The sequence below is a fragment of the Anolis sagrei genome, chromosome 2 (genome assembly GCF_037176765.1).
Source record: "Anolis sagrei isolate rAnoSag1 chromosome 2, rAnoSag1.mat, whole genome shotgun sequence".
Taxonomy (NCBI): domain Eukaryota; kingdom Metazoa; phylum Chordata; class Lepidosauria; order Squamata; family Dactyloidae; genus Anolis; species Anolis sagrei.
This window is the reverse complement of record NC_090022.1, coordinates 183,784,646-183,800,075: the sequence shown is the minus strand read 5'-3', so window position 1 is coordinate 183,800,075 and position 15,430 is coordinate 183,784,646. Positions and strand designations below refer to the sequence as shown.

The window sequence follows — 15,430 nt, the reverse complement described above, 5'->3', positions numbered from 1 at the left end:
CCAGGACACAACAGAACCCTGATGTGCTCACAATCCTTCTCTTCTTCCCAGAATTTCTGAAGATGCTGAAACTGCTGGACTTCATTGTTAGAAAACAACAAAAACGATGCACCACTGGGCTATCAAGTCTAGGCTGCCCTCTGCTTAGGTCTTATCAGCCACCACTGTAATGCGTGGAACTTGTGCAATCTATTTTTGCTTATATCAACCTAATCCTCTCTCCCGTTATCTTACTTAACCCTTTCTCAGAAAAGGGGTCACGTGATAAATGAGGGAGAAGGGGAAAACATTTTCTGTTCAGTGAAAAATAAATAAAAGAATATATTAACTCAATAAACAACGGAACAAAATAGGAACTTAAACATGTGGTTCACTTATAGCAATACTTAAACTGTCAACATAATTTCAGGGTACTTTCATGCTACATCAAGACTCCTGTATCCGCAGAACGAATATGCGCATTGTCACTTAGGGCTTTTGTATCTTCACTAGTTCAAGATTGAGAAAGGCGTACAGCAGGGCGGTATACTCTCCCCCAATCTATTCAACTTGTATGCAGAACACAACATGCGATGTGTGGGGCTTGACAAATCCAAGGTTGGAGTTAAAATTGCTGGAAGGAACATTAACGACCTTAGATATGCAGATGATGCCACTTTGATGGCTGAAACCATGGAGGAGCTGAGGAGCCTTCTAACCAAAGTGAATGAAGAAAGTGCAAAAGCTGGGTTGCAGTTAAACATAAAAAAAAACCCAAGATTATGGCAACAGACTGATTGATAACTGGCAAATACAGGGAGAAAACATGGAGGCAGTGACTGACTTTGTATTTCTAGGTGCAAAGAGCACTGTAGATGCAGACTGCAGCCATGAAATCAGAAGACGTTTACTTCTTGGGAGGAGAGCAATGACCAATCTCAATAAAATAGTGAAGAGTAGAGACATCACACTGGCAACTAAGACCCGCATAGTTAAAGCAATGGTATTCCCCATAGTAACCTATGGATGCGAGAGCTAGACCATAGAGAAGGCTGAGCCAAGGAAGATAGGTGCTTTTGAACTGTGGTGTTGGAGGAAAATTTTGAGAGTGCCTTGGACCATGAGAAGATCCAACCAGTCCATACTCCAGGAAATAAAGCCCAACTGCTCACTGGAGGTAAGGATATTAGAGGCCAAGATGAAGTACTTTGGCCACATCATGAGAAAACAGGAAAGCTTAGAGAACACAATTATGCTGGGGAAAATGGAAGGTAAAAGGAAGAGGGGCCGACCAAGGGCAAGATGGATGGATGGCATCCTTGAAGTGGCTGGCTTAACTCTGAAAGAACTGGGGGGTGCCACACTAGACAGGGAGCTCTGGTGTAGGCTGGTAAATTAGGTGATGAAGAGTCGGAAGTTACTGAACAAATAAACAACAATCTCCGCTGTTTGTCCCATTGAAAATAAGGTTTACTATTAGCTTTGGTTTCATGTATCCATGCAAAGTTTGGAAATGGATTCCCCACAGATATGATGGTAGTACTACATCCTCCATGTCTCTTAAGCCATATAGAACGCTTCTCACAGTCCCCTTTCTTCCCCTCAACAAAAGTACAGGTGTTCTTACCTTGGCTTCACATTTTTTATGGCTTGCCACTTTGCACACTGCAGAGAAAAGAAAAGAGATATTCTAGATCTAATCCTTGTTGCCCTAAGAGATAGGAAATCAAGTGTTTTCATTACCTGTATACTGCTACTAATTGTTCAATGCTAAGTTGCGTGAAGAGAACTGTGTGACTATGGCTTCCCTTTAATTAAGCTTTATCTGGAATGGTATCCTAGAGACCTTCCAGACAGGCCCTATATCCTAGGATCTGATCCCAGGTTTTCTGTTTATCCCAGATTATCTGGCAGTGGAGATTCATATAATTCAGTTCAAAGCAGAAAACATGGGATCAGATGCTGGGATATAATGCCTGTTTGGAAGGGCCCTTAGTAAAGGGCATTTAAAATAATGGAGAGCTGCAAAGGGCCCTGGCCCAGAGCTTTCCAAACATTTCATGTCAGTGATATACTTTTGAAACATGCATCACTTTGTGACACAGTAATTTGGTTGCACTAGGAAACTGGAGATATGAGCATATATGTAAATTGTAATAATTAAATGTATACAATATAATTGTATAGTACAAAATAGTGATGTATAGCGCTGATATTGTACTGTGCGAATGGTATAATGTATTGTTTGTGTGTGTGTGTATGTGAATATATATGTATATGTATGTATGTATGTGTATATATACACGCACGCACGCACGCACACACACACACACACACACACACACATACACATATATATCTTGTAAGCCGCTCTGAGTCCTCTTCAGGGTGAGAAGGGCAGCATGAGATATGTTGTGTCCCCATATTTATTTATTATAAATAAATAAATAATAAATAAATATGGGGACACAACATATCTCATGAAAACCTTTCATTTATATATTTTTTAAATATATGATTTATTGCTTATTTTACATAGGCTTGGTAGTTTCAGGTAGAACAAACGAGTTACCAGAGGCCCCTTCTACACTGTCCTTATATCCCAGGATCTGATTCCAGGCTATCTGCTTTGAACCGGATTATATGAATCATATAATCTGGGATAAGCATATAATCTGGGATCTGGGATATAAGGACAGTGTAGAAGGTAGCGGATTTGGTACATCATGAAAAATCAACAGATTCCTAGTTGTTTGTTTTTATTTCATTTATACTGAAAGGAAGGAGGTGAAATAGTGGGATTTTCTAATAGATATGCTCAATTACAGTTCCTGGATTGGAGTACTATGCACTTTGAACATGGTTTGGGGGCATTGCATGTGATGCCTCAGACATCAAAATGTGTTGGGCCACTTCAGTCACTTCTCTATGAAAAGTGTAAAAGACAAGAAGGTCTCCAACTGGACGCCACTTACCTTTACAGACAAGCCCCTGGGCCTCAATGGATTCCTTGCACACAACACAAGCCTTTTTCTTCTTCTTAAAGACTTTCTCTTTGAAGCTGTGAGGCTCAGACACCTTCCCAGGCTGAAACAAGAAATACAGGCATGTATTTGTTGTGGTGCCTAGTAACATGATAAATATTTTATTTTTTTTATGTAGGCAAATGAACAATGCACTCCATGTGTGAAACCAGATGGAATAAGCTTGTTAGCAGAATAGACGCACCATACCCTCCGTATTTCAGAGACAAAAGCTGGAACACATATGACCAAGAAAAATCAGGATGACAAATGTTATGAATGAGAAAGAACAAAGAAGCTTCAGCTTTACACTGTCCTATATCCCAGATTATCTGCTTTGAATCCCAGATCCCAGATTATCTGCTTTGAATTGGATTATATGAGTCTACACTGCCAGATAATCTGGGATAAGCAGATAATCTGGGATCAGATCCTAGGATATAGGGCAGTGTAGAGCGAATGTTTATCCCTTCCCTTCTTCACTTTGCTTCTGAGGTAATTGAATACAAACAAGTTTTTCACTTTGAGCTCACTTTGCAGTAATTGAAGTAAACTGAAGACTAAGGGGGGAAAGTAGGAAGAAGAGAGAGAAACTGGGATATTCCAAACCCATCCCAAATGTGGAATGACAGAGTATTAATTGGGACTATCCAAAACAAATCAGAATGGTTGGAGCATATGGGTGCACTGCTCTTGTAGGAACCAAGAAACAACCATTTTACAATACAACTGTCAAAATGGAAAATCATTTTCGTACATACTAGGGAATTGAGATGTACTTTCAGGAAGTCATGATTTGCACTATATAGCTATTAAAGAACACCTCTTTTTTGAGCTCCGGCTAGCAAGATGGGGTCACTTTAATTCAGAAAATCAATCACTAAAAGAAGGCAAAGGATGTTATTTATTTATTTATTTATATTCGGCTTTATTTTTCCTGAAGGGTACTCAAAGTGGCCCTTTTAGTGCAACACTGCCAAGTGTCTATGTTATAGTAATTAAATATTTCTTGGCATGTTTCAGAAACAAGTGCTTATGGAGGGAAGTTATTACAAGTCCATGTGCTATGGAACATCATTTGTGAAATCAAAGGAACACTACCGGGTCTGTGGTGCAGCTGGTTGGGTGTCAGCTGCATTAAGATCACTACTGATCAGAAAGTCATGAGTTCGAAGCCAGCCCGGGTCGGAGTGAGCTTCTGACCAAAATTGTGTAGCTTGTTGTCGACCTTTGCAACCCGAAAGTTGCATCTGTCAAGTAGGAAATTTAGGTACCCCTTATGTGGGGAGGCAAATTTAACTAATTATGAGGCCATAAAATATCTCCAGGAAGTATGCAAAGAATGAGGAAAGTACTTCATCAGTGTCACAAACAGTGAAGCGACAGCTCCCCTGGTGGCCAGAAGCTGGAATGTTAAATTGCCTCTGTGTCTCTCTATATTTGTTGTATGTCTATGGCATTGAATGTTTGCCATGTATATGTACATTGTAATCCACCCTGAGTCCCCTGTAAATAAATAAACAAATAAATAAATATCTTGCAAAATGCACTGTGTAATTTCCAATTAATTTCTCTACCAAAGTGTTTGTTTATAAAGCCATTGTCTTCCCAACCCTGTTATATGCTTGCAAAACATGGACTGTGTACAGGCGTCGCACTCAACTCCTGGAACGATTCCATCAGCACTGCCTCCAAAAAATCCTGCAGATATCTTGGGAAGATCTCTTGTTGCTTCTTCAGCATGCTGGAAGAAGCAACATTGAAGTAATGCTCCTACGCCATCAACTCCGCTGGACTGGTCATGTCTGAATGCCCGATCTCGCAAAGCAGTTACTATACTGCCAACTCAAGAATGGAAAATGGCATGTTGATGGGCAGGGAAAGAGATTTAAATATTGGCTTATAGCTAACCTTAAAAACTGTGGCGTAGACACCGAGAGCTGGGAAGCCTTGGCCCTCGAATGTTCTAACTGGAGGTCAGCTGTGACTAGGAGTGCTGCGTAATTCAAAGAGGTATGAATGGAGGCCGAAAGAGAGAAACGTGCCAAGAGGAAGGCACGTCAAGTCAACCCTTCCCTCTGGAAACCCATGCCCTTGCTGTGGAAGAACATGTGGATCAATAGGGCTCTACAGTCACCTATAGATCCACCGCCAAGACACTACACTTGACCGGGACGGCCTTCCACCTGGAAACCGATGCCCACGCTGTTGAAGAACTTGCAGATCAAGGATAGGGCTCTACAGTCACCTACAGATCCACTGCCAAGACACTACACTTGACCGGGACGGCCTTCCACCCGGAAACTGATGCCCACGCTGTGGAAGAACTTGCGGATCAAGAATAGGGCTCTACAGTCACCTACAGATCCACTGCCAAGACACTACACTGGGAAGGCCATCATACTCAGACAACAAGGATTGCATAACTTTCTCCGCTAGTATTGTTATGCGTAATCTATCTATCTGTCTGTTTATCTATCTATCTCTCTATCTCTCTATATGTCCTGTCCCCATGTTTGTCATAATTCCTAAATGTTTATTTGACTCATAATGCTGCACATCAGCATCACCCAGTGAAAGTGATAATTAAACGTAGGGAAATTAAATGGAAGCACTTCTGTACCACAACTTTCATTTAACTAGTGGGATTTATCACCACAAGACCTAGCATTAGAGATGGCTTGAATGTCTTGTAAGGAAACCTTTGACAATGCCATGAATGATTGGTTTACCAACAGCTATTACCTGTGACCGCTAAATAAAAACCCATATTTAGAGGCAGTCTGGCTCTTGAGTGTTTCAGGCCACTGATAAACAAGGAATATATTTCATGCCTAACTTGCACTTTGCCTAAAAGATCAAACAGATGTACTGCATTGAACAACCACTTCCATTGTCATTAGGCAAAGTGGTTCTTAGTAGGGTTGGGGATGATGGGGGTCATACTCCACGACATCTAAAGGGCAAAGAAAGATGGAGGGGGCTAAGGATCAGTGGTTCTAAAACTAGTTTCTTGAATGTTTTGGACTTCTGTTCCTAAAAGTTACAGCGAACTTGGATAATGATCAGAAACTCTGAGGAACTGAAGTCCACCCCCTGCCATATTCAGAACCATCAAACTGGATGATAGACTTAGGATATTTTTTAGAAAAGGTGCTTACTAAAAAAAAAATGTTTATTACAGCATGTGATTTTCCTCACTTAGATACCTTGCGTTTAGCATGGTTTGTTTTGTGATCAGTCATGGGAAGGTAAACATGGGCTCAATTTGTATATCTCCTTGTTATTGAAATACGTCAATGTCAGTGTCACACAGTGCACCAAATCATTTTTGGTACACTGGGTGACACCAAAAATGATTTGTCTGTAATTTTTTATGCAGTGGTTCAGCAGAAATGTATTCAATTGTTTTGATAAAAAAAATACTCACATGTTATGTATAATCACAAAAATAGAAATGCCGGACCACTCTAACAACCACCATGACACAGAAAAGCCATTGAAATCTACAAGCGTGTGGAGAATTTCAACAAAAAGGAGAAAACCACAAAAATGAACGAAATCTGGCTACCAGTATTTTAAAAAAAAACTCCAGAATCAGGACAGTAAATAAAGAGCAACACTAAAAAAACAGGGGGATTCCAGATAGGAAACAATCAGGGCCAGTTAACACCTCCCAACAAAGGATTCCCCAGACAGGGAGCTTTGAAGCTGCAAGGGTATTCAATACGAATCAAACTGGCCAATTGCAACATTCACACTTGCTTAAAACCGACAAGAGTTCTTTCTCCCACTGTGGACATTTCATAGATATATAAACCCCACTTGCTTAGTTTCCAATAGACCTCACAACCTCTGAGGATGCCTGCCATAGATGTGTGCAAAACGTCAGGAGAGAATGCTTCTGGAACCTGGGTATACAGCCCAGAAAACTCACAGCAACCCAATGATTCCGGCCGTGACAACACATAATCAATTAAAAAAAAACTTGTAATGACATCTTACATGTACTGTCAGTATACCCACAAGGGTGAAGCTCTATGCTAATGTACTATTCGAACCTTCTAATGCACATGTGCTCCAGACAGTACAGCCATTATTACCCACTGATACCATGACAATCTGATATGGTTTCATGCTCACATACTATTAGCATGGATTGTTCTTTTAGTTGATGTTGGTTTTTAATACTCACTATGTCAAACTTTCTGATTTTATCAAATTGGCTACAATATTGTGTGGTGCAGAAAGTCCATGGAAGGGACGCCATGAGTTTATTTATTTACTTTGCTTATATACCGCTGTATCTCAAGCCCGAAGGCGACTCACAGCGGTTACTCTAGTGATGCCACTGATCATTGAATTAATCCCACTTTGGGAGGGGAAGCGGGTTAACAATAAAGAATAATGACTGTTTTGGATAGATCCTCATAAAATGCCTATTAAGGCGACTATAGCATTGACGAGATCCAATGCAAGCACAACAGCCTCTGCATTCCAGGTCATGTTTAGGGCATAAACAGAACAGTACTGGACATTCCTCTGTAAGATATAGGCCCAGAGTACATCCTCTATAGCCAGCAAGAATGTGCAGTGCTAAGGGTTTATTAGCAAAATCTTCTTGGAATGACGGCTCCAGGGTCAATGGTCAGTGTTTTGTTGGAAGAACTTTATGTATCTTCTGAATGAACTAAATGGAAAGAAGAAAAGACAGCTGCTGGTTTTAGCACGCCTGAAGAACTGATGACAGTGTGAGGAAAGAAAATACACACCTATGGATTACCTGAAACAAATATTCACTATGGCTTAATGTATTCCCGAAATGTTCATTTAAAGAGCTGGCAACCCTAATTCAATGTAGATCTTTGAGAAGATTGGTTGACAAGTGTTTGGACCAGGGACATCTCTGATTTGGCACTGCAGCACTAGAGTTCTTGATCCAATACCCAACTGAGGATGGAAGCACCAATGCTTCCTTGGGTTTTAGGTGAGTGAAAATGGCAGCCTCATGTGAATTTTTTGGAAAACCAGAATCTTTTGGAGAAAAATTGCAACAACAAATACAACAACAACAGCAACAACAATCTTTATTTATATCCCACCACCATCTCCCCAAAGAGACTTGAGGCGGCTTACAAGGCACTCTAGGGTGCACATATAACATACAACAGGTAAAAACACTACAAAAGTATGAAACAAGTCACATAATGGGTTGTTGTAGGTTTTTTCGGGCTATACGGCCATGTTCTAGAGGCATTCTCTCTTGACGTTTTGCCTGTATCTATGGCAAGCATCCTCAGAGGTAGTGAGTCTGTTGCAACTAGGAAAATGGATTTGTATATCTGTGGAAAGACCAGGGTGGGACCAAGAACTCTTGTCTGCTGGAGCTAGGTTTGAATGTTTCAACTAACCACCTTGATTAGCATTTGATGGCCTGGCAGTGCCTGGAGCAATCTTTTGTTGAGAGGTGATTAGATGTTCCTGATTGTTTTCCCTCTGCTGTTTTGCTGTTTTAATTTTTGAGTTTTTAAAAATAGATTTTGTTCATTTTCATGGTTTCCTCCTTTCTGTTGAAATTGTCCACATGCTTGTGGATTTCAATGGCTTCTCTGTGTAGTCTGACATGGTGGTTGTTGGAGTGGCCCAGCATTTCTGTGTTCTCAAATAATATGATGTGTCCAGGTTGGTTCATCAGGTGCTCTGCTATGGCTGACTTCTCTGGTTGAAGTAGTCTGAAGTGCCTTTCAAATACTTTGATTTGTGTTTGGGCAATACTGTGTTTGCCGGTCCCTATGTAGACTTGTAGGGAGCCCCCGGTGGCGCAGTGGGTTAAAGCACTGAGCTGCTGAGCTTGTTGATCGAAAGGTCGCAGGTTCGATTCCGGGGAGCGGCGTGAGCTTCCGCTGTCAGCCCTAGCTTCTGCCAACCTAGCAGTTCGAAAACATGCAAATGTGAGTAGATCAATAGGTACCGCTCTGGCGGGAAGGTAACAGCGCTCCATGCAGTCATGCTGGCCACATGACTTTGGAGGTGTCTACAGACAACGCTGGCTCTTCGGCTTAGAAATGGAGATGAGCACCACACCCCAGAGTCAGACATGACTGGACTTAATTTCAGGGGACTACCTTTACCTTTACTATGTAGACTTGTCTATAGCTACATGGAATACAGTAGATTCCTGCAGAGGTGAGAGGATCCCTCTCGTCCTTTGCTGATCCTAGCATTTTTTGGATTATCTTAGTGGGTCTGTAGATAGTTCTTAGTGGGCCCACAGATATATAAACTCCACTTGCCTAGTTCCCAACAAACCTCACAACCTCCGAGGATACCTGCCATAGATGCAGTCAAAACGTCAGGAGAGAATGCTTCTGGAACATGGCCATACAGCCCAGAAAACTCACAACAACCCAATGATGCCAGCCATGAAAGCCTTCGACAATACATTGAATTTGTCCAAAATCACACATTGGCGTACCATAGCTGAGCAGAGTTTCAAACTATGGTCTCAGAGTCCTAATCCAACATTCATTCTATGATAGCATGAGTAATGTGGATCATATTGAAGGGGGTGAAATGAAATAATGATTTTCTCCTAACATGTGATGCTGCTTTTGATAAGCAAATATCTTCCGTGACAAGCGCAATCCTTTAGCTGACAGGTTTTAAAAATGGCCTTTCCTAGCGGTCTCCCTCTCTCTACCCCCTTTCTGGATTCTGGAGGGCACGAAGATTGGATTACCCAGAAATGGAACAGCTGTCCTGCCGGAAACAGAGCCGCATTCCAGTCGTGCAGGGGGAAAAAAGACCAGGGGGGAGTAAGGAATGTTGCTGCATATTATCAACTGAGCCTCTCTCCCTCCACTCCTACACATCTCCATCCTATGTAGGGGATGAAATGGAGTGGGGGGTGGGACGACACAACTTTATGGACTACCAGATGCCTGTGCAATTTCAGAAAGGGTCATACAAATGCAACAAAGGCCTAGCAAAATCTTCAAAAAACCAAGTTCTTCTCTTGCCACAAATCCTAACCAGTTACTAGGTTTTCCTTAGCACTAACAGTGCCTGCAGTCACAGCATATGGACCTGGAAATACCGAGAGACTATTCTGAGCCCATACTGTGGCACATTCTTCAATGTGTTGCAGATTACATCAGGATCACTTTTCAAGCCACACTCTGATCCCTATGTAATGCATTTTCTTGTGGACTGAAGACGCTCTGTTCTAGCATTGTAGTCACTCAGCCCACAACAGCCTGCTCGCCACACTTTGAATAACAAAGTACATTCCCTCCATCTGATTTCGCAGAGACTGTCCCAATTGGGTTGTTGTAGGAGTTTTTGGGGGCTATATGGCCATGTTCTAGAGGCATTCTCTCCTGACGTTTTGTCTGCATCTATGGCAAGCATCCTCACTACCTCTGAGGATGCTTGCCATAGATGCAGGCGAAACGTCAGGAGACAATGCCTCTAGAACAGGGGTCCTCAAACTTTTTAAACAGAGGGCCAGGTCACAGTCCCTCAAACTGTTGGAGGGCCAGATTATAATTTGAAAAAGCCATGAATGAATTCCTATGCACACTGCACATATCTTATTTGTAGTGCAAAGAACACTTAAAAACAATACAATAATTAAAATGAAGAACAATTTTAACAAATATAAACTTATTAGTATTTCAATGGGAAGTGTGGACCTGAATTTGGCTGATGAGATAGGATTGTTGTTGTTGGGTAAATGACCTTGGAGGGCCGTATCTGGCCCTCGGGCCTTAGTTTGAGGACCCCTGGTATGGAGAGTGTAATAGGGATACATACATCCCTTGCAATACTAGGATTTCAGGCTAGCCACTGAAGCCGAATGGTGCATGTATTTGCTGCCAAAGATTCTGCCTCCACATAATCCACAAACAGCTTTAAAAGGGCTTTAGGTAAATTCATGGAAGACAAGGCTGTCAGTGACAAATAGACACAATAGATTTCTCATTATTTCTTGTTTCCTATCTCTCTATCCCTTTCAATACCAGAGATGTCATGCCTCTGTAGAAAAGTTGCTGGTGAATGTGAAATAATGGATTCTGTTGCATTCATGATCTGTCCGCAAAGGGAATTTTAGCACATTTGAGGGTTTTTTTCCGTCGTGCAAGTCACTTCTGGTGTGAGAGAATTGGCCGTCTGCAAGGATGTTGCCCAGGGGACGCCCAGATGATTTGATGTTTTATCATCATTGTGGGAGGTTTCTCTCATGTCCCCGCATGAGGAGCTGGGCCTGACAGAGGGAGCTCTTCTGTGCTCTCCCCGGATTCGAACCTGCGACCTGTCGGTCTTCAGTCCTACCGGCACAAGGGTTTAACCCACTGCGCCACCGGGGGCTCCAGCACATTTGAGATGAACCAAAACATAAGCTTTCATATAGACTGGGTAATGCAGTAGACCCAATATGTGAAAACTCGTGTTATTAACTTTTTTTCTCTGTTAGCCTCAAAGGTGCTACAAGTGCCCTTTGCCTACTGATCCAGACTAACACAGCTATAGCTTTGAATATTACTACCATGCACTGATGAGTGTGGGCTTCCTGGAGGCATCTAATTATCCATGCTGGGAAATAGGAAGCTGTATCAGAGACGCCTTTAGTCTGATCATAGGTTTTTAAACTATCTTTTCAAAATATGATTCAGTAGCAACCAAGGCTGATATGGTTTGCTGCATCACATGGCATTTTAGTGTTCTTGCACATTCATTATTTGTGCGTGATTAGAAATTGGGAAATCCAGATTCAAATACCAACTCAACAATGATTGTGGGACATAAGATAACCATTCCTGTAAAAAAGAGTTCTTGTTATTTTTGATGCAGTGCAAGAATCTCTTCCCGGACTGTGGTGGAGGCTTTTAAGCAGAGGCTGGATAGCCATTTGTCAGGGGTGATTTGAATGCGATATTACTGCTTCTTGGCAGGGGGTTGGAATGGATGGCCCACATGGTCTCTTCCAACTCTATGATTCCTCTCATACCTTATTCAAGTAATTTATTTGTGTAACTGTATCTAGAACTGATTCTGCTAGTTATGAGCCAGCCACACCTTCCAATATACAAGGACAGATGAAAGAAATACAATTTCTGCAGGAAATACATTTCTGGATTTGGCATGGATACATGAAATCATGGTTAATAGGGGACCCTAACATTTTCAATCTGACGAACAATGGAGGTATTGGAGTGTACTGGAAGCACTAAGTGTATAAATGAATACATGAGACCACATATATCGGTTCCACGGACATGGAGTCATATTGTGCTCAAACAGAGGAAGAATGAAAGGGAACAACTTCATCTCAACCTAGCCTTCCTCGCTGAGTGGCATCACCATCATCGTCATCATTTTCTGTGTATATTTTACATATTTTACTTTTTACTGTGTTGCCTTGTAAGCTGCCCCAATTTTCTTTTGGGGAGATGGGGTGGGATACAAATAAAGTTATTATTATTATCAAATATATTATTAATAATAAATATTATTATTATTGGAGCCCCAGTGGCACAGTGGGTTAAACTGCTGAGCTGCTGAACTTGCTGACCAAAAGGTCAGCAGTTCATATCTGGAAAGATAACAGCACTTCATGCAGTCATGCTGGCCACATGATCCTGGAGGCGTCTATGGACAATGCCAGCTCTTCGGCTTAGAAATTGAGATGAGCATCACCTCTCAGAGTTGGACATCACTACACTTAATGTCAAGGGGAACCTTTACCTTATCATCATCATTCAGTCCTGTGCTGGCAGGACTGAAGACCGACAGGTAGGAGGTTCGAATCCAGGGAGAGCGTGGATGAGCTCCCCATGCAGGGACATGAGAGAAGCCTCCTATAAGGTTGATAAAAACATCAAAACATCCAGGTGTCCCTTGGGCAATGTCCTTGCAGACAGCCAATTCTCTCACACCAGAAGCAACTTGCAATTTCGCAAGTCACGAAAAAAAAAATCATCGTTGGTGATCCCCTGTGGCCGATTGCCTTCCATGGGTAGAGTCTTGGCAGTGAGACAGCAAGTGACCTTAGAGCTCTATTCTGGACCTCCATGGTCTTCTGCAGTAAGGACATACATTTCTAGATGGAAGGCGGTCCTGATAAGGGCTCGCTTAATTTGCTTTCCTCTTGGCACATTTTTTCCCTTTTATTTATTTATTTGTTTATTTACGGCATTTATATGCTGCTTTTCTCACCCCGAGCGGCTTACAAGATATATTTTCATACAATATATTATATTATTAGCATAGTACAATATCAGTATTATATATTACTATATTGCACTATACCATTATATTGTAATATTATATTTTGCCCTCTATTCATGCCTCTGTGAAATCTACTGCACTTTTGGATACTGCTCACCTTCAGATAGAGCACTCGAGGGCCAGGGCTTGCAGTGTTTGGAGAAAACCCTGCATATGAGTTTGAAGTTCTTGGAAGATTTTAGGGATGGGATAGTAATTAACAAGGACGCGCATCCATACCCTCACACGAGTACGCCCACATACTCACCACAAAGAACATGTAATGAAAAGGGAATGTCAAACTAGATGACTTTGCTCAGAAAATTTGTTTTGCATGGAACTAAACATTCAGACTCATGAAACACACCTCAAGCTAGAGATCATATGTGTCACAAACCCACACCCTCCAGCCATTTACACTTGAAAACCGGGACACATGTGGCCAAGCAATAACATGGCAAAACATATGAATGAGAAATAATACACAAGCTAGGAACAGTGGAAGCAGTTTGCTTTTGTCTGAACTTCCTGAAAAGGGCAAAATTCTGCCCCACTTCTGTCCTCCCCCTTGTTACTTAATGGGATACAAACTATGTTTGCTCTTCAACTCCGTTTGCTAGAACTGAAGTAAGCTGAGGACAATGGAGAAAAGTGGGGAGGAAATAAATTAGGACATTTTAAAAGCAGCTGATTAAACCAAACCAGGACAGCTGACATGTATGCTAGTCTATTTGTGTTTTTTTTTTGTTGTGTCAGGAGCGACCTGAGAAACTGCAAGTCGCTCCTGTTGTGAGAGAATTGGCCGTCTGCAAGGACGTTGCCCAGGGGACGCCTGGATGATTTGATGTTTTTATGGTTACAAAACAGAATTTGAATGTCAGGAGGAGAAGCTGTTGATCATAACACAAAAATGTTCATTTAGGTTGCTGAAACGGCAAACAGAGAAAGGAGTAGAGCAGGGGTCCTCAAACTAAGGCCCAGGGGCCGGATACGGCCCTCCAAGGTCATTTACCCGGCCCTCGCACAGGGTCAACCTAAGTCAGAAACGACTTGAAAGTACACAACAACAACAATCTTGTCTCATCAGCCAAAAGCAGGTCTACACTTCTCATTGAAATACTAATAAGTTTATATTTGTTAAAATTGTTCTTCATTTTAATTATTGTATTGTTTTTAAGTGTTTTTTGCACTACAAATAAGATATGTTCAGTGTGCATAGGAATTCATTCCTTTTTTTGGTTGTTTTTTTTCCTTCAAATTATAATCTAGCCCTCCAACAGTTTGAGGGACTGTGACCTGGCCCTCTGTTTAAAAAGTTTGAGGACCCCTGGAGTAGAGTGTGCTCAGTAGTATACTTTGCCCATGGGACCTAAGAGAGAAGAGGAAACCATGTGCTAAAATGAAATGCAGCAAAGGAGGCTTCCTGGGACATGTAGTCCTTTGCTTGCGAAGGAAGGAAAGAGAGACTGAGAGATGCTCTGTTTGAAGTGTGTGTACCTAAGCCCTACTGAATGGCCCATTCACACCAAGGCCCAGCCGTTGCAGCCCTCACTATTAATAGCCATGAATTGCCTGCTTTGTTGCTGGGTTTCTTACTGCAAAAACAAGTTATCTGCTTAAAAGGGCAAGAAGCAGGAGCCACGGACCAAGCGAGGAGCCAGAGGGGTGGAAAGGGGGAGAGGCAGGGCTGCAACCCAGAAAGAAGGAGATTTTGAAGCTCAGCTGCACAAGGCCAGCTTTCCAGATATGCCCTTTTCTCTCTCCTTTTCTCCAAGCAGAGGAGCAAATGTAATTCATCTCACTGGACAGAGGAGTGTCTGGTCTATGTTGAAATGAATAGTCACAAGATCTCGCATTGGTACCTTCTCCTTGTCCGGAGATGGTGGGCGAGATAGCATTTTCACTGCATTACAGAAATTTTCAAGGTTTTTTTTTGTCACCTATTAGTCTGTGATCTCAACAGTAGCTTGTTAGTATCCAGGGAAGTCATGCTACTCTTCTATTCTGCCTTGGTCAGACCACACCTGGAATACTGTGTCCAATTTTGGGCACCGCAACTGAAGGAAAATGTTGACAAGCTGGAATGTGTCCAGAGGAGGACGACTCAAAGGATCAAGAGTCTGGGGAACAAGCCCTATGAGGAGTGGCTTAAAGACCTG

The 15,430-nt window shown here is 41.9% G+C and overlaps 1 protein-coding gene across 5 annotated transcripts in view; it reads right to left on the bottom strand.

Annotated features, from left to right (window-relative positions):
• Positions 1-15,430, bottom strand: part of TNS2 (tensin 2) — a 182,533-nt gene that overhangs the window by 83,169 nt on the left and 83,934 nt on the right. For all 5 annotated transcript variants that reach the window (XM_060763022.2, XM_067464233.1, XM_060763024.2 and 2 more), the window contains exons 2-3: positions 2,955-3,066; positions 1,607-1,644 (exon numbers count right to left, since the gene is read on the bottom strand). In XM_060763022.2, coding sequence (XP_060619005.2) covers positions 1,607-1,644; positions 2,955-3,066 — 150 coding nt within the window. The remainder of the gene's footprint in view (positions 1-1,606; positions 1,645-2,954; positions 3,067-15,430) is intronic.